The 19598-nt window shown below is 43.6% G+C and overlaps 2 protein-coding genes across 5 annotated transcripts in view; one reads left to right on the forward strand and one right to left on the reverse strand.

Annotated features, from left to right (window-relative positions):
- The window catches only part of ppp1r13l (protein phosphatase 1, regulatory subunit 13 like), a 29253-nt gene extending 14441 nt beyond the window's left edge, over window positions 1-14812 (reverse strand). For 3 of the 4 annotated variants that reach the window (XM_080773158.1, XM_080773156.1, XM_080773159.1), the window contains exons 1-4: window positions 14685-14812; window positions 3473-3542; window positions 2451-2569; window positions 190-853 (exon numbers count right to left, since the gene is read on the reverse strand). In XM_080773158.1, the coding sequence (XP_080629284.1) occupies window positions 190-853; window positions 2451-2569; window positions 3473-3515 (826 nt within the window). In that variant the 5' untranslated portion in view covers window positions 3516-3542; window positions 14685-14812. Of the gene's footprint in view, window positions 1-189; window positions 854-2450; window positions 2570-3472; window positions 3543-14680 lie in introns of all 4 variants that reach the window. The other variant, XM_080773157.1, reaches the window with a different exon arrangement.
- Window positions 14813-15732: 920 nt separating this feature from the next.
- opa3 (outer mitochondrial membrane lipid metabolism regulator OPA3) lies at window positions 15733-19257 on the forward strand. Its single transcript, XM_080773175.1, has 2 exons — window positions 15733-15883; window positions 17622-19257. The coding sequence occupies exons 1-2, from the start codon at window positions 15742-15744 to the stop codon at window positions 17972-17974; spliced, it is 495 nt and encodes a 164-aa protein (XP_080629301.1). The 5' UTR covers window positions 15733-15741; the 3' UTR covers window positions 17975-19257.
- The last annotated feature ends 341 nt before the right edge of the window (window positions 19258-19598 follow it).

Here is a 19598-nt window from a genome sequence, read left to right on the forward strand (position 1 = left end):
ACCTTTTTTCTGTTGGATATGGAGTACGAGTCAAAACACCCCACAGGGCCTCGGCCCCTCACCATGTGGAGTTAGAGGTTTGGAGTACGAGTCAAAACACCCCAGCTGGGCCCTCACCATGTGGAGTTAGAGGTTTGGATTGTCGAATGCCTCATGCAGAGGTACCCCCTCCCCCCCATAGATACTCACCAGCTTGCTTGAAAGCCCCAAAGTTGCGCGGCAGGGTGCTGGACACCCCGGGGTGACTGTAGGGCCGCGGGGAGGAGCTCCTGTCCGGCTGCGGAGACCGCCGCCCGCTGCTGTGGCCGCCGGCGCCACCATCGTACGGCACGTGTAGGGTGGGACCCGTCGGCAACGCCCCCCCGGGAGGAGGAGGGTCCATGTGGGTGAGCGAGCCTCGGGAGGAGTGGCGACGGCCCGGCTGCGGCGACCTCTGCCCGGCGCCACCATCGTAAGGCAAATGAAGGGTGGGACTCGGCAACGGATCCATGTGGGTGAGTGAGCCGCGCGGACTGCGGTTGTACCGTTGGGACGAGGGAGAGACGCTGCGCCTCTGGGTCCGAGGCGACTGGTTGGGGCTCAAGTTCTGACCGTAAGAGAACGGTGCCGACTGTCTGCGGACGGGCGACGGAGGCCTGTGTTTGGCGCCGGAGATGACGTTGTTGAGGGGCCGGGGGCTGGTGGAGGACGAGGAGGGGGAAAAGGGTGTGCTGCTGCTGATGACGGGGCTACCGCTGCGGCTGCCACCACCGCCACCAGCTGGGTCTCGTACTGCGACGGTGACGGTGGAAGGAGAGGAGGTTCTGGACCGGACCATGGGCGCTGGCATCTCTCTGGGGACCAGGGAAATGTTCTGCAGGGGGGCGCAGCAAAGATCAGGTCAGTGTTAGGACGCACACGCACACACACACACACACACACACACACACACACACACACACACACACACACTGGCCTCTAGTTTATGGGTGATAATGTTAATGTTTCCTCAGCATTGAGAGAGTATAAACACAGCTTCAGCTAATTCAATGGATATAGTGGTGTAGGTGTACCGCAAGTATTGACCTTTTACACGGTAAACACAGGTGTTACCTTTTGTTCGTCGTTGGCTCAAGACGCCGTTACATGGATGGAACTGAACCTTAATTAGTATAGCATTGGTAATGGTAACACCTGACCTGACCCTATAGTACTATAATCGTATCAATATATGGCCGCAGAGGAAAAAGGCCCGCGTTGTTGTCAGTGTTTGGTCTTATAGATCAAGAGGACTCATTCTTGATTGTAAGTAGCTGCAGCTGTGTTTACCCTGCTTGAGACACTGCTTTGAAAGCCGTTCTACATCGACACGTTGTGAGCTTGTAGAACTTGCTATTTGAACTATTCCAAAAAGTGTTTAAAAAAAAATATATATATCATATCATCATACTATAATTCAATCAATGTCTGTCTGTCTGAATGTGTGTCTGTGTGTCACTGTGACTGCCGTAGCTCCTCACTGCCTGCACCAATCGCTCTATTAGCACGACGCGTTTTGCCGTGAGCTTCGTCAGGTGCTCTCTCTATATATATATATATATATATATAAAGGCAAAGAAGTTTAGGGAAAACGGGTAAGGCACTGACAAAAAGTGGGCCAATAACTCCTGCCCTATGTGCTCTTGTGAGCCATCTGAGCAGCTCTCTGCTGGGCGAATGCAGATGTCATTTTCCCTCCACTGGAGACATTTAAATATACTCCCTTCGCTTATGCCTCACACATATACTAGGAGGTTGTGCAACACTGTGTCTGTGTGTCTGCGCAACTAATTATAACCAACCATTTATCTTTATCTATCCGGTTTGCTATGTCCTCAAGATAGAGTTCAAAGACATATATTATACACAGGTGCAATAAGGGCTACAGACAGTTTGACTGTACTACCTGATCAGCGTTGATTCTGTCGACTAATACTATGACAAAAATGTCCGACTACCTTTTTTCACTGACGAAAACTAAATGGAAACTAAATGGAAACTAAATGAAAACTAATGACTAAAACTATAAGACTAAATATAGTGACAATTTCGTCAACGAATAAAAACTAGACTAAAATGTTAGGAAGGGACTATAGTGGACAAGAGATCCAGTATACGTCATTTTACACTTGGTTTGCATGCTGAAAATAGCAGATCTACAAGCTCACAACGCGTCGCAGCGTGACGCGTTGTGAGCTTGTAGATCTGCTATTTTCAGCGAGTGTAAAATCTGTCAATACGACGGGTGCATCAACGCACTAAAAAAAGGCACTAAAATCTTATGATATTTAGTCGACTAAAACTAGACGCTAAACACTACTAAAGACATTCCGGGTGACTAAAATGTGACTAAAACGAAATGAAAACTATTCAAGAGACTATAAAACTAAAATAAAAATGTGCTGTCAAAGTCAACACTGTGTATACAGTACCTGAGAGGCGGGCTGTGTGGTCGGACTGGCGGAGGCTTCCTGGAGGAGAGAGCTGAACTCCCTGGACAGCTCGTCTGCCGTGGCGAGAGAGGCGTTCAGGTCGTCGTTCATCGTCTGGACTGGAAAACGAAACAGAAAAGTGACAGGACGAAATTAAGTACGGATATGAATATGGATATGGGCCTCTCCACTCTGCGTACAATTCTATCTCATGTAATATTTGGTGTTCAAACCCTATAGCTGCCTGGGGTTCCTAACGCCATATCAAATGGGTTCAGATCTGAGCCAAGTCTCCTGAGGAGGCGCCTCTGAAGCCTGTCCTTTCAAAGCAAAAACAACATTGCAATATTTGGTGCACTGACTAAATAAGTAAACATTTTTAAAACTTGAGCTTTCGTTTGGATATGAGTCTTCTAGTTTGCGCGTCATTGTCTCCACCAGGCCGAAGGCATGGGGACATTGTGCACACACACTCCCTGGATGCCAACGATGAACCTCTGCCCCCAAATTCTTCAGAACGGCACCACCAGGAGGCCGACTTTTGAAAAACAATTTCACTCCTCCAGATTCTGTCCAAAAATCCCGCAAATCGTCTCACAGTATCTCTATATGAAATATCTGCCCGATATTTCATATTCCATCCTAATTGGCTAACATTGGCTTTCAACGTTTGCAGGATTGGCCCGTTTTGAACAAAAAGCCTCAAATCGGACTTTATCCTACTAGGCTGAGGAATATATCCCACCCTTTTCACATTGGCCTGTTATAGCGCCACCAACAGGTGGATTTTTTTTTTAATCTAGTTACAGTTTGCTTTAGCTCCCAGGCTTATAGCCTGCGCCGGCAGATCGATTTATTGGGGAGTGTTATTATCAGCCACAACAGTAGGAGTGGTTTCAAACCGAGCAGCGAAGCCGAGGGACAACATAATGGTCATGGAGGAGACAGCCAGAGAGAGATTCCTGGATTTATAGATTGTTATATTTACCCACATGAAGATATAAGACAGACTTTGTACTCACACAGCATGCTGCTGCCCGAGCCGTAGCTCATCTGAGAGCTCATGGTTGGCTGGTTGTTGTGTCTGTCTCTCTGAAAAAGAGGGGGGAAAAAACACATTGAGGTCACGAGGCAGTCACTTCGCACCTGTTTCCACAATGGGACACACATTATGCCATCCCGGACAATGACGTTGTTCCTGGTTTATTTTACACATAGTTGCACACCAATGTCGGTGTATAGCTGATCTACAAGTTCACAATGCTTCAAAGCACGACACTTTGTGAGCTTGTATACATCGGCACTTTTTCCACAACATTGGCGAGCAACTAAGTATAAAACAGGCTTTAGTTAGGACACAGTGTCACGATATCTGTCTGTTGTATACTTGTATTTTGTAGTCTTGTCCTAGTGTTTCCTGTTTTCCCTAGTTACTGTTTCCTGTGTTGTCTCACCTCCCTGTGATTACTATGTTTCTCCACCTGTGTCCTGTTAGTCTCCCAGCCAATCCCAGTGTTGATTGTAGTTCTGTTGCAACTGTGTCTAGTCTATATAAACCTCCCTGTGTTCAGTGTTCCCTTGTCAGATTATAAATTATTGTTATGTTGTGTTCCTGCCTGTATACCTGTGTGAGCTGTTAATAAATACTGGACTTGATCTGCCTGCCTGCCGTGTTCTGCTTCTGGGTCCTCACCTGACACGCACCGTAACACACAGCTTATCAAATATCGTCATATTTCCATTTCACAGTTACTCGTGAACGACGTATACACACAGAACGTTTGGTGCCAAACGTTTCACAACATTGACTGGAAATGCTTTGGAAGTTTCACAACATTGATTACGGCTCAATGTCAGCGTTCTCTTGACATAAATAAATGTCTAAAAGTCATGGTTGCTCATAGACGGGGCCGAGCAGACCGTTGATTCTATGACGTTCTGACATTGATTGACCAACATCTTTTATTGAAAAAGGAAAAATAATAAAAGAAGCAGCTTGGACTCCTCATGCGTAGAAGGAAGCATGAGGTCAGGTCCGCTGCCCCCCCCCCCCCCCCCCCCCCCCAGGTTGGCAGAGGAAATGTAGCGCCCAGGATTACATTAGATAATTGACACTGCGTGAATAAATGGGTTGCGAAATCGTGGGATAAAAACAAAAAGAGAAGGAAAAATAGAATCAATAATAAATACATAAATACAAAAAGAACATAGTACATAAATAGTTTAAATGTCAATAAAAAAGTAATTATAAACAAATTATGAAGTAGTCTTTATATCCCTGCCTCCTTCCCTCCTTCCTTCCTTCTCTCACTGCATGTATTTTGCAGGAGGAGGAGGGCCTTTGTGTATAAACAATATCTTCATACTCCCACCAAGAATCTTTAATTGGTGGGCTACATACCACACCACTAAATGACATCACAGCCCCATTTCATGACACCACCTGACGAACTTCTCTCTCTCTCTCTCTCTCTCTCTCTCTCTCTCTCTCATCACTTCTTCAACGTTATTAGGAGGTTCCAGGAGGATTTGTCTCTCTCTCTCTCTCTCTCTCTCTCTCTCTCTCTCTCTCCTCTTGCTGACTCACAACCAAAAGGATCTATGAAGCCAGGTGTTCTGGAAAACCTGGCTTCTTAGATCATTTTGTTACTATAGACAGACATAATGGATGACACATCCCTGGCCAATTCACCTATATAGCTCAGACCTATAGGCCTCTCCCACTTTTAGACACTCCCACTTGGACACTTTCCAAGTGCCATCACTGCCATGCAAGGCTCATTCATTCCAATGTAAATATCATGGATTTTATAAATTGTAAATGCTGGTTCATTTTTGGAACCAGCCCTCCAATTTCTTCTTTAAAACAATGTTTTATCATAAATAGGAAAACTATTGATGGCGAGGTTTGTCTCTAACCCATGTTATGCTTAGCTGTGATTGGACCATAGCAGTGTGGGGAGGGGCTGAGAGACGGACAGACGGACAGACAGACAGACAGACAGACAGAAACAATGAAACATGGAGAAAGACAGACATGCAGACTGAGAGAGCTACCAGTATAGACATGGAGTCAGACAGACAAACAGGTGCATTCACACACCTGGACAGATGATAGGGTACACTAATACCACACACACACACACACACACACACACATACACACACACACACACACACACACACACACACACACACACACACACACACACACACACACACATACATGCGCGCACACACCACTATAGTTTGGTATATAATATGATAGGCTACATATAGTGCTGTGTTATATGTAATTAACATTATCATTTGTTGTCCGCAGAAGAAACCACCAAACTGCATTTTTGAATGTTTTAAATCAATGCTATTAATTGAACACCCTTTACGTCTTGTGTTGGTTTAAAAAAGATCACACCCGTGTGAAGTGAGGGGCGCTCTTATCATTATACATCATCGATTATGTGATTGGTTAGCCGATTTGCTCGTCCACATATGTTGACGAGCTAATCGTGTGGCAGCGGTGGCCGAACGGTTTGCAGAGCGGTCTTGATACCGGAAGGTCGCTATAGTTCGTATCCCCGGACCGGCACGTTAAAATTACCACCGCTGAAGTGCCCTTGGACAAGGCATTGAACCTCTACCATGAAATGTTCTATGAGCAGGGCCTGGCTGTAAACAAGTTCTTGAGCTTAGTCCAGTTACCCTGGGTAAACATAGTACCTTTCCTTTCCTTTCACAACAGGAGGGAGTAGCGACAAAGAGAGGGTAAAGTGAAGTGCAAAAATACTGTATCTCTTTCGAAGTGTATATTATTAAAATTAAAACAAAGATGACAAGATAAATCAGGGTGTTAAACGCTAAGAATTCAGGCCTTACGGGGAAATATCTCTGGAGGGAGGAGAACATTCCAGAGCATGAACCGACAATGCAGAAACACAGCATCTGCACATTGTGTTCTGCATTTTACTGCTTGGAAACAGCCAGAAATAAGTACTTCTTATATGAATTAAATGAGCTTAATAATCAATTTTCAACAATAATAATATACAATTACTTATTGATAAAGGTTAAATAAGCTCTATCATTTTAATTTGTGTAGCCAATCAGTTGGTGTTTTAAAGCATTTTGTTCTACTTTTGCTATTGAAAAATAGCAGACCTACAAGCTCGTAGCGCGGCACTCGGTGCCGCGCTACGAGCTTGTAGGTCTGCTATTTTAGAAAAATCGTGAAAATGTGCCTCAAAATCTTTGAATATATATTCTTTCAGAGCGAACGTTTTTAACTCTAGAAGACATTTGTTTTAAATTTCGATATAAATGCATGATGGTTAACGAGTAAACAGATGCTCAAGTTCAACCAAGCTTCATCAATCACTCAGTGATTCCACGCCTTTCAACATCCTGAAAGACAGGTGCAAGAAAGTGTCTGTAAACAACATTAGTCTACTAGCTCTCTGCCATATTATTATACTGTATCTATATAACTTGGGCTGCACAATATTGTATCCAGAATTCCAGATCGACATTCGCAATGTGCACATGTGCAATGGATTAGTGACACAAATTATTATGCAAAGCATAATTGGTCAGTCACACTGCACTAAGAACAGTTTTACTTCTTGAAAACTGTCATGGTTTTCATCAGTAATCCGGAAGAAAAACAGTATACAGTTGAGTTCATCTGATAACTTATATGATTAATGGCTTCGGCGTGGACATTCTGCCAGAGCACTGAACCCTAATCCGTGATTGATGATACATTCTTTCCAAATGGAGCTTTAACGAGGGTCTACATATCACAAGGATGATATTATTTTATGTCTTGGTGGAACACACGTATCGCAATTCTTTCCGATGTCGTTCAGCCCCTACTGCAGTACGTGGCATCACAGGAACGTAGTTTTGCATCAGCGCTTTATCAATGGTGCCCATATTGTACCATCAATGCCTCAGACAGACGTTTTCCAACTTTTCGCCCCAAAGGTTTAAGGGAAAATATTACAATTTTAGGTATTAAGCACGTACTCTTATCCAGATCCAGTACCGAGGTCGGCGTGAGTGTCATGAACCCTAGTCAAACCAACAACAGGAAACATAATGATTGGGTAATCAGAATTCTAAGAAAACAAGGCCTACAAAACAACTAGAACAACAGACAGATACTGCTAGACAGATACAGGCATCTAAACAACACGGCCTATACTGATCTACAAAACATACTGAGTGACATTTACTCTTTATTATTACTTACCCTGTCATGTATTGCTGTGTTGTTGACAGGCAGGTTAATATTAGTCGCGTTTACAGAGGAAATGATGTATCAAGTGTAAAAGGTCACCAAAGGGTCGTCATAATAACACCGTCCAGGCCCAGCAAGCACTCAGACAACTGTGTGTGTGTGTGTGTGTGTGTGTGTGTGTGTGTGTGTGTGTGTGTGTGTGTGTGTGTGTGTGAGTGTGTGTGTGTACACACACACTCGCATTCCACACCACACCTCCCTGTGAGGCACTCCAGCAGAACCGGGAACTGAAGCTTATCTCTGTTTGCCGAGACAAGAAGCATGCAGGGTTTAAACATGACACACCCGTCAGGGCGATCAACCTCCTCGCTCGCTCAATCACTAGACACTCTCCCTCTCTCTCTCTCTCTCTCTCTCTCTCTCTCTCTCTCTCTCTCTCTCTCTCTCAACCTCCTCGCTCCCTCAATCACTAGACAGTAGACACTCTCCCTCTCTCTCTCTCTCTCTCTCTCTCTCTGTTTTCTGCTCCGAAATTCACTTGACCCCCAGTGGCACTGTTTTTCTGGTAAATCTAAGCTAGCAAATGTAAGACGATCTCTTCAAAATAAGAGTACCCTCTAGAGTATTGAAAAAACTATAAGTTTTCACATTAAAACTATAAATTAAGCATTTAAACGATGCTACACATTATGTAAAAATGTAAAAAAGTAAGTAATGTTTCTGTGTAAAGATAAGTAACTAAAAAAATGCTATATTCACTGGAGTGCATGGACTTTATAAAGTGGACGCTGGACAAAAACCCCTGTTATGTTTCGACTAGTGTGACATACGCACGCGTCCGGGGAGACCTCCTCTACAACACCACACCGTCCGCTATAAGCAGCAGAGGTGTAAAAAAAAAAGAGATTGGCACCAGGTCAGAGGTCAAAGAATGTCACATTTCCAGACTAAAGTGGACTAAAGTGGCCACTGGACAAGAAACATCCTCTACAAGTCCACTGCACCCGGCCAGCCTTCTGGTTCTTTTGCATTCCATCCCACTTCACTTTCCCTTTCATGTGGTTTTTCCAAGGACTCTTTCTATGTTTACTCGCTCAGTGTACACAGTCAAAATTGTGTGTACAAATGGAACCTGCATGCAGCTATAGGTCCCATCTGCGCACTCTCTGAGTTAAATTATAACGCTGTGGATTGTTGCCGTGTATCATTCATAATAGTGTCAGGTTATACTGCCTATGAAAAGACTTTCAATGAATTCCCTAAAGTGATATAGTCATATAGTCTTTCTTGAAATGTACCAGGAAAAGACAGTAACATGCTTATACAAACAGTAGCCCAACATATCACTGGATGCTCTGAGGATGGCGGCTCTTATAGCTTTCTTTTTCTCCTTTGTTTTGCTTTTAGTTGTGTGTGATTATACGAGTCAAATACGAGGAAATGTGAGTATATTTTTGTCCTTGTTGACTTGAAGTTTGAGACGTCCAACCTTTTTTTCAATATCTTTTGGAACATATCACCGCCGGAGGCATAAACATAATTATTACTTGAGACCATACCAACTGTGTGGTTGATATGGAAACTCAAAGAACATATAAGAACATCAAAATGGCATCGTTTTTTTGCAATGCAATGCTTTGGAAACACGTTCACATAGATAAAGAGAGAGACCTTTTGTATCGTGACTGTGGGAAGTAAAGGGAGATTAAAGAAGACAATAACCCATTCTGACCCGAGATCAGATTCATACGAGGTTTCCACTGGACACACACTGGTCTGATGAACCCATTCTGACCTGAGATCAGATTTTAAAAATGTCAGTCGTTCTTCGATTTTTCAAAATTAGCAGACCTACAAGCTCGTAGCGCGCCACTCGGTGGCGCGCTATGAGCTTGTAGATCTGCTATTTTTCAATAGCTAAAGCATAACCTGATGCCGGGTTCCCGTTCAGAATGGGATAATGATTAGGCTCAGCAGAATCCTAGGGTGTGTCGCTCGCTGCATGTGACCTGAAGTTGCCGCGCCGCCCTTGCTTCCACTCTCCAGGCTTTTATGTTCCTAAGCAATGACTACTCATTACATGTCGGGCCGATTCTCTGGTTTTCTATTCAACTCTGACTTCTTTCCCCAAGCAAGGACGCATCCTTTTAATGTCCTGCCCCTCCTCTTTTAGTAGCAAATGCTCCTTCATATCCTCTCTCTCTCTCTCTCCCTCTCACACACACACACACACACGCACACACGCGCACACACACTGAGCTGGGACTTTTATGGGATAAGAATCATACAGACGACAGAACAGCACTTGGCCTTCAGTGACAGGCAGCTTATCGCCCTGTTTTCCCTCACCGAGGCTAATCATGTTTGCTTGTTTGTGCTTATTATTATGCTGTCTGCACTAATGTCTGTTTATATTGCATTGTTTGTCGAGTCGAGTCGAGTTTTGTAGTTACCTCTATAGCTTACACTTTACAACATCCCACCACAGGTGACATTTTAAAAAAGTCACACCTGTGTGAACATCAGTGATGTGAATAGGTTTTCAATGTAATGCGTCCCCGGGGACCCAGGGGTGGTCTTTTAGATGGGGTCCCAGGGACACTTTATGAGTCCTACTTCTAGGGTTAGATGTCAGAGTACAATACTGAGTACAGTATTGCATCTCGGGACCCCCGGAGGGTAGACACATGACTGCGTTCTTTTTCTCAATGCAGTCCATTGTCAGCCAAAGTAAACATTTGGTTTCATGTGAAACATTAGCCTGCCACTAGCACATCCGATCACCAGACAGTGGCCTTGTGGTTAGAGTGAAACTGGGAGGTCGGGGGTTCAATCCCCGGCCGGGTCAACCCCCGACCGGGTCATATACCAAAGACTGTAAAAATGGGACCCAATGCCTCCCTGCTTGGCACTCAGCATCAAGGCTTGGATTGGGGGGGGGGGTCAAATAAATCTGCGAGCGCGCCACGGCTGCAGCTCACCGCTCCAAAAGATGGGTCAAATGCGGGCAAACAAATGTCACTGTGGTATAACGTGTGTGACAAATCGTACGACTTTGACTATGACATTGGGTTGAAATTGTCTCGAATAATATATACAATTTGTATATAGCGCTTTTCGGCAGGGGGCGTCAGTCTTTTGAGAACAAAACGCCTAGCGGTCTCCAAACTGTGAGGTTCCCAGTTGGATCCCTGAAGGCAGACACAGACAGACAGCAGCTTGAAACAGAAGGCTTACTGTATAAGCCACAATGCCTGCTGGCAGGCTCTGTGCATGCTGAAGTGACATATCAGGTATCCATGGCGCTGAGTGCGCTCCAGGGAAAACGATAATAAATCAGTTGTTTCTTCTGTCTGTGCCTGTCTGTTTCAGTGTCTGTGTAGAACAGAAGGTTTCTAGAAAGTGCTCAGGGCACATCGGTTTAGATGCCAATTCGTTCCATCATTCAGTTATATACCACAAAAGATTCCAGGGCCTGTGGCTCTGCAGTCTAGCGCTTGCATCTGAATTTAGTAATGGACGTGAGATCAGATTCAGAAACCCACGATATAAAAAATGAAAACAATATTCCCTAAGTTTCTCTTTGTCCATGGCCCTTGTCCTGTCCTGTCACACATGTCATAGCCTCGGATGACCAGACCACGTGCATTATTACACAAATGCTTTCTGGATAGTGACAAATGTGTCCCTTAATTGGCAAAAAAAATACTTTCTGTATTTGTGAATGGTCTATAAACACGGTATGAATGTAACACGTTTTTAAAAGCTGGAGGAGCTGAGGTGACTTTTCGGTTTCCGGGAAATTATTTTCCTAATTTTAGACCAAATCTTCAATGGACAAAACCAGACAAAGCCTGTCCTTAACTCAACTGTACAGCTGGATATTTCCAGATTTCTTTCCTATGGTAGTTGAGCTATAGTTATTAAAGGACTTAAATGTGGGGGAATTCCATATTCATCGTGTTTCTCAGAAAGAAAGAGAGAGCTTTACCAATACTGAGTTTGGGCAGTTTGCCTTAAAGGTCTGCTGACATGGTGAGGTGTGTGTGGGTTGAATTTAAAAGAGCCGGGGCTGTGTTTTCCCAGAAGTTCTACTAATTAATTAAGGTCTCTGCCCTAAACAAACATTAAAGTCCATAGACTTGGTTGCCACATGATGTCTTTTCATTGGCTAGCGCCCCTCGACAATGAGGGGCAAACAACAGGAATAAACATGGATACAGCAATATTAAAATACAGACAACTAATTGCTTCATTCTGCTCATGTTAGTCTCTCATTGTAGGTTATAACTATATATATATATAATATAACACATTTTGTGCCGAGATTTGGTGTTGAGGGGAAAAAAAGCCCAGTACAGACCCCTGAACCTGAGGGACCATATGGTCAGTTAGGGTTTGAGTGGTTTTCAATTAAATTAAATTTAAAAAAACAAATCCATTCACTTTATTGTCTGTGCTAAACCAAATGCATCACATAAACAACTCTGTATATAGGCTACAGATTTTCTCTCACAAGGCCAGAGATTATAATAACCATTATTGTCTGGAGAAAAAAAAAAGTACAGTACAATTCCAGCAACTATACAGACCAAAACAACATTACGACTCCGACAGTGACAATAACAGACTAATCACATAACACCACAGAGCAATTATAGCTTATTATTACACACAGCCGTGTGCTCAGGGACAGGATGCTGCTGTTTGACTGCAGTGTGGCATCTAACACAATTCCAACTATCTTCCTCACCTCCGAAAGCCTCACACTGCTGTTGTTCCCACCAGGAATCTCTCGGTGACACACAACATAATTAATACACACGCCGACCTTCCAACAAGGAGTTATGAGTATGACACCAGCCTCTAGATGTGTATGCGGTTGATACATAGCCGTTTCAACAAAGACTTATGATGACACCAGCCTCTAGATGTTATGTATGGTTGTCTACACACCAGTGGTTCCCAAAGTGGTGGTCCGGGGGACCCCTAGGGGGTCCTTGAGGGAGTTCCAGGGGGTCCCCATATAGCTAAATAATAGTCTGGAACCAAATGGGGGAAAAAAACACAGAGTGTACAAATGCAGGGTCCATTTGGGTCTATTTTGTACAATTAACATTGATTTTGTAATATAAATTGGGGGTCCAAGAGATAGAAATGCCTTTAAATGGTGGTCCTTGAAATTAAACGGGTTGAGAATCACTGCTAGAGCCGTAAAAGTCTTCTCTTATGGGGGTCCTTGGCATATCTCTTCAAAATGGGGTCCGTGGGCTAAAACGTGTCAATTTGGGGGTCCTTGACATGAAAACGTTTGGGAGCCACTGCTCACAGTCCACACCAAGGACTTCCCAACGCAGCTATAGGGCTATGAACGTGGACTGTCCACCTCGATGTGCCATCCTCATGGCATCAGGCCCTAACAAATCAGTCCGTCTATAGTATGAAAGGGACAAGGACCGACAGATATAGATATATCTCCATATATGTCCATATCTGTTGGATCAGTGAGGGCTGCAACGCGTCCCGATTTCATCGACAACATGTTCAACTCGATCGACTCCGAACCTCTAGTATATAGCTAGAGAGATAAGGAAGAGAACAAACCCTTTTAGTTTCAGCCCAGCCGATTGGGCTGTTCAGATGACCCTACTTTGACACATATAATATGGGCAGGTCAGCCTGAACTATGGTGACCTTCTAATCACCAGACGGCCTAGAGAAAACAATGGCATTGTATAACACACTCTGTGTGTGTGTGTGTGTGTGTGTGTGTGTCACAAGTTTACAGGTGTAAAAGAGTGGGTGTTGGGGATGACTCTGTTTGTGCCACAGACAGACAGACAGACAGACAGACAGACAGACAGACAGACAGACAGACAGACAGACAGACAGACACTCAGAAACTAAAGGGGAAAGTCATATTCCAGGAGTGAGTGGTTGGGATAGTGACAAATGCCAGACTGCAGGTTTTAACACAGCTCACACAATGCTGCCCAGCTGGTTTTGAGAGACAGTCAGACTGCTGCTTCACACATGCATGCATGATTGCCATCCAAAGCTAATTATTTACAATTAAGGTTGGTATTCTGTTCCCTTGCCTTCAGCATAGTAAAACTTAATTGACATACTGACACTTTCACAGCCCATGTACAGCCCATGTTTCTTGCTACTATAGCCTTGATGATTTCTTATATGCTATTGTACATCTTTAAATGTCTGTCTTGATTCATTGAATACATAGGACCGCAATGGAAACAAGCCCTTGGGGCTTTTTGTGTTATCCTGTACTATTTGCAAACTGTTAAGTAATCAATCAATCAATCAATCAATCAATCAATCAAACCACTTATGGTCATTCTGCAATGAAAAAGACAAATTCCACTTTATAGTGTTATATAAGTTGTGGGTTGAGATTGAGGTTTGTGTGACAGTTTGAGGTCAAGTTTGCACATCATCAACGTCCAGCCAGTAAAAGAAAGCTCCATCACTGGTTCAGTGCAGAGAAGAAAGAAACATCTGATCTCCATTAAGCTTAGTTTGTTTGAGAGTTATGGTCTGAATAAGCTCCTCCTCACATTCAACCTCTCTCTCTCTCTCTCTCCTCACACAAGACACAATATTGAACTAGAAAACCAGACATTTCCAGATATAAAATATAGCAATCGTGCAGTGTAGAATTCTTTCTCACATTCTTTCTTTGAAACGAAAAGTCACGTGGGAGAGAATGAATCCTCTGTCTGTCACATGAATTCCATGAAAGGAAAGGAACAATAGCGTGCCGTTAATAGCAATGGTCCATGATCTATAACTTTCTTTCAATACATTACAACATTATCCCATCCCACGCAGCGAGCGCCGACTCCGCCGAGCGGTAGCGCTAAATGCGTGCGTAAGCGTTGGTGAAAGAATTCAAGTAATGGATCATAATTGCGTTATTGATTATCAGGCAGGCTATAGTATTGCGCGTTCTTGAGAGACAAATCATCCTTACCTACCTTTATAAGAGAGACCGATCTTCCACTGGAAGGCAGAAGGAAATCCAACCGTGCTTAAAAAGTCCTTCCCAGAAGTCGCAGAAGTTATTCCGTCTCTCTCCCTCTCTCTCTCTCTCTCTCTCTCTCTCCCCCGTGTGTCTCTCTCTGCTGTAGTATGTTTATGTCTGTGCACGCTGCACGATTGTGTGTGTGTGTGTGTGTGTGTGTGTGTGCGTGTTTGTATGCGCGCGCGCGTATTTGTGGGAGTGTGTGTTTGTGTGTGTGCATGTGTGTGTGTGTGGGTGTTGGGGGGGGGGGGGGGGGATCCAGACATTTTGTCATAGCTGCGTATTGACTAAAGTTATTTTGGAACATAAGGTCCAACCCACCGCTGGCTGCCCGGCTCCGCTCTGCTATAGCCTCGTAACCATGGTAACCATGATATTAGGCTGTAATGTAACCCGATACAGGTGTTTCTGCAACATGGCTCGGCCAGACAGTCTCTCCCACGGACAATTAATCACCATGGGATAATATAGGATGATCTCTTTCATTTTCATGACGTATATTTATTCACTCGGATAGACAGATTTAAGATGCATTATGTTTTCTTATACATTAATATGTATGTAGGCTACAGTATAGGCCTACATTTTTACTATGTATGATCAGTATTCTTTTTGATGAAACAATGATATTTCCTTCTAGATATAGGAAACTAATAGCTCTGGTCCATAATCGTAGAAGCAGTAGAAGGATATGGATCAGATCTAGGAAACTAACACTGTATGTGCAGGTTGATTTGATAATTGATTGATTGAAGTATTTATTAACAGATTGGAGAATTACAGCACATTTCAAGCACAACTCAATACAACACTGTTAAAAAGCATACTTGTTTACAATAGTAATAATGGTGTAATAATTAAATTGTGTTTTTGACGGACGTTTACGTGGTGAAGCCGGGGCGTGCACTAGTTGATGCGTAACCTCGCGTCACCCTCGCGTCACCCTCGCGTCACCCAGGCTTTGATCCCGCCTCCCCTGCCCTCTCATTCGCAAAAGTGTTTCCGCTAAAATGGTGGTCGGTGCCTTCCCCATCGCCAAGCTCCTCTACCTCGGCGTCAGGCAACTGAGCAAGCCGGTGGCCAACCGGATAAAAGCCGGGGCTAGACGGAGCGACTTCTTCAAGACGTATATCTGCGGGCCTCCCGCACAGGGTAAGAGCTTTTAACGCCCCGGTAACGGTGGCTCAATGACGGCTAGAGTTCAGCCACTGCCCGGGAGAGGCTGAATAAAGCATGGGATGCAGTGGAGGAGCGAAACGGCCAATCGGCTTCAGGTGGCTCTGACGTTCCGCCAATCGGTTCAGTCGCGGCGGTGGCTTGTATGGTTGTCTGACCAATGGGGTTCAAGGCGAACTCACGGAGGAGGGACTCGTAGGTCATTGAGGACCTCAATTGAGGTGTTTCATTATTATTATTGCGTTCATATTTTCAGTAAGAATAAGAACATATAGCGAGAGATTGATTGAGATATGTATTAACAGTTTGCAGAATTGGGTACATTTCACATGAAAACACAACTCGATACAAAGACTGTTACTGTGGACCTCACCGTGGACGACACCCTGATAAAGCATTACACTTGTTTACAACAGGGTCCACCATTTTCAATTCATCAGCACATCAGCACCAACAAATATACACTAAGTTCTAATATCATGCAGAAATCATGTAAAGGAGGTAAAAAAGAAACATAGCCTAAACAGTAAGGGGGAGATCAATATTCAATACAATACTGTTGTTGGTTTGTTGTCTAGGCGAGTAAAGAGAATACATCTAAACTTAACAAATAAGACTTGACAGGTATTGAAGCATCAATTTTAAATAAAGTTACTGTGGGGAAGTCTGTCTCAGTAGTGGGGGTGGCCGGGTGGGGGGGCTTTGGTGCACCTGCTGCGCTCATTATGTAGCCCCCTTTTCTTTGTCTCGTTTATTTTTAAAATTTGTTTGGCCTGGGTGGAGACTGGAGAGAGGAGGTCTATGACTTGTCGTGCATGCCATGTAATAATAATAATAATAATAATAAACTTTATTTGTATAGCACCTTTCATACATAAATGCAGCTCAAAGTGCTTCACAGGGCAGGACACAAAAATAGAATACAATAAAACACAAGTAGTTAAAATGATAATGATGTATGCACACTTGACCAAATATGGAGTATAAGCAGATGTCGGAAAACACATTGTAATTGTCAGAATATCATTGTAAGTAATGTCAGAACATGCCAGCTCCATATAGGGTGATCAGGTGTGATTCATTGGCTCATTTGCGCCCCAGTCCAGAGCCTGGGCAGAGGCTTTTGTGCTGGTTCTGTGGACAACCGGCGATCCGACGGACTTGACGTGTGTGTGTCAAATTTGAGGTCGGCGGGGCTTACGTGGATTTCAGACACACAGAGACATGGCACAGTTACAGATATAGATGAATACCTCTTCTCCTCTCTGAGTTATTTGTGGCGTGTCCCAAGAGGTATACCTGTAGTAGTAGCTAGTTGACAAAGTCATACGAAAGCAAACGTCAGACTCCTGTATCTGCACCTCTTGTATTGGTATTTGTATGGTGTATGAGATTTAGATTTTACAGTTAATAAATGTAATCAAATCTATGTCAATAATCTATAGTCAATCCACAGAGTAAATTAGTCTCAGCTTGTTGTGTGAAGAATTTTAAATCATGCTCTATAAAAACAAAAAAACATATTTTAGTACTACAGGCAGTCATTTGACATCCTTCAGTCAAAATGTGCATGTATTAGAAGTCTACTTCAAACAGGGAGAAAGGCACAAAGGGAAGTGTATTGCCCTTCTTTAAATAGAAAATATACAAAAAAAACCTGGTGTCATAATAATAATAATAATAATGCCCTTCTTTTGTCCTCCTCCCTCCACAGTATACCACTGGGTCGAAATGAGAAGCAAGATGCGCATCATGGGGTTCCGGGGGGCCGCCATCAAGCCCCTGAACGAGGACGTGGCGGCCGAGCTGGGGGCGGAGCTGCTCGGAGAGACCATCATCTTCCTGGTCGGGGGAGCCTGCATGGTGCTGGAGTACAGCCGGCAGGCCGCCAACTCGCGGAACAAGGAGGACGAGCTAAACGAGACCATCCACGATCTACAGACTCAGATAGGGGAGCTGGCCCTGACCACAGAGACACTGGACGCGCAGCTCCGAGAAGTCAACAGGCTGCTGCTGTCCTTCCCCCCACCCCAGAAAAAAGATACAAGTGACGGCTCTTCTTCTTAGCCAAGTGGTGATGATGGGAAAATTAAATTGTCACTAAATGTGTTGTAAATGAAGATGTGTGTGCCAATGTGGCACTGCCATAACAGCCCTGCCACACACACACACACACACACACTTTAACACCGCACCTAAGGCTCGGGTGCAAGAAGTTGACCTATGCATACAAGTATGTCGTGGTTTTTGGGGTATTTTGCTCGTGTTTTGAGCAACCAATTGAAAGGGGGGGATTGCTATGATATTCATAGTGTGATAATTTGGTTTATCTTGCCCTTCCATTGCGAGTTCAACTGTGTAATATATATAAACTAGATGATGGTGAACATGACATATCTAGATCTGTTAACGACAGCATTTTTGCCTTTTTTGTATTTCGATGATCCCACAGTGACATGAAGCACTCTTGGAAGTGAATAGTTTTTTCCCCAAGTTCTCAGAGTAATGAGCATGCATCACATATTGTGCCATGTTGTGGTTCTCAAACAGAAACATGGTATAGGATCAGACTAGAGTTGTTCCGATACCGATACTGGTATCGGGTACTCGGGGCCGATAACCACCCTCAAGTACTCATACTCGGATGCCAGATACTCTGACCCGAGTACCAAAACATCCAATTGACACTATGCTGAACAAATGCAACGGGAGTAAGGCCTCACTCACACCTTTCGATCTAGCATACAACATTGATGCATGCTAGATGTAAGTGTCATGGCCGCACCGATGCATTTCCAATGGAAGTCACATGGTTTGATACAACATTTTGGACTACAAGCTGTTGTATGGCTTTCGGCTGTGTTTCGACTGCCCCCCTCCCACTCATACAACACAAATGTTGTGTCAAACCATGTGACTCCCATTGGAAATGCATTGGGGCAAGATGTATCACACCCTTTGTATACAACAAGCATACATCAGTCTGTTGTAAAGGTGTGAGTGAGGCCAAAGTCTGACCCAACACTGGCATAAATTATAATATCAGGTAGCTAAACACTTTCACCTGCCAATCCAGGTTTTAATAAGTCTGACATAGATGGCATGCATTGGGTAGAATGGTCCAGTGCCAGAGTTGAGAATAACATGCAGAAAACCGATTGTCATAAGTTATATCTGCCTTGTCGGTAGTTTTCTTTGGTACTAATAATCCATCCCATTCAATCATCAGTTGAACATATTTACACTTTGAATCTCTTTGTTGGCTAATTATGAGAATGTGATTATGTGGCTTTGGCATGTTGTAAATGGTTGATGTAAATTAGTTGAAAATAAATGTTGCTTTGATCCTGCATTTTCATATCATTCTCACATTCTGATTTACAAAACACTAAACCACTTCAGCCTTATATATTTATTTTTTTGGCCATTTGAAAATAGCTGATCTACAAGCTCACAATATGATGTGATGCGACACATTGGGACATTCTGCAAAATGAGTACTTAAGTATATATTGATGCTGATACTTTTGTACATTTTGAATATGGGACTTAGATATCATAACATAATAAGCAGTCAATTTAACACACAAAAATGAGGCTTGCACATTATGTGTTCGATAAGGTTCATACCTAAATAAATACTAGAGAGGCAGGAGTCTAGATGCAATACGCTGAAAGATATGGGACCAGA

The sequence above is a fragment of the Protomyctophum bolini genome (genome assembly GCF_963924005.1).
Source record: "Protomyctophum bolini genome assembly, chromosome: 9".
Taxonomy (NCBI): Eukaryota; Metazoa; Chordata; class Actinopteri; order Myctophiformes; family Myctophidae; genus Protomyctophum; species Protomyctophum bolini.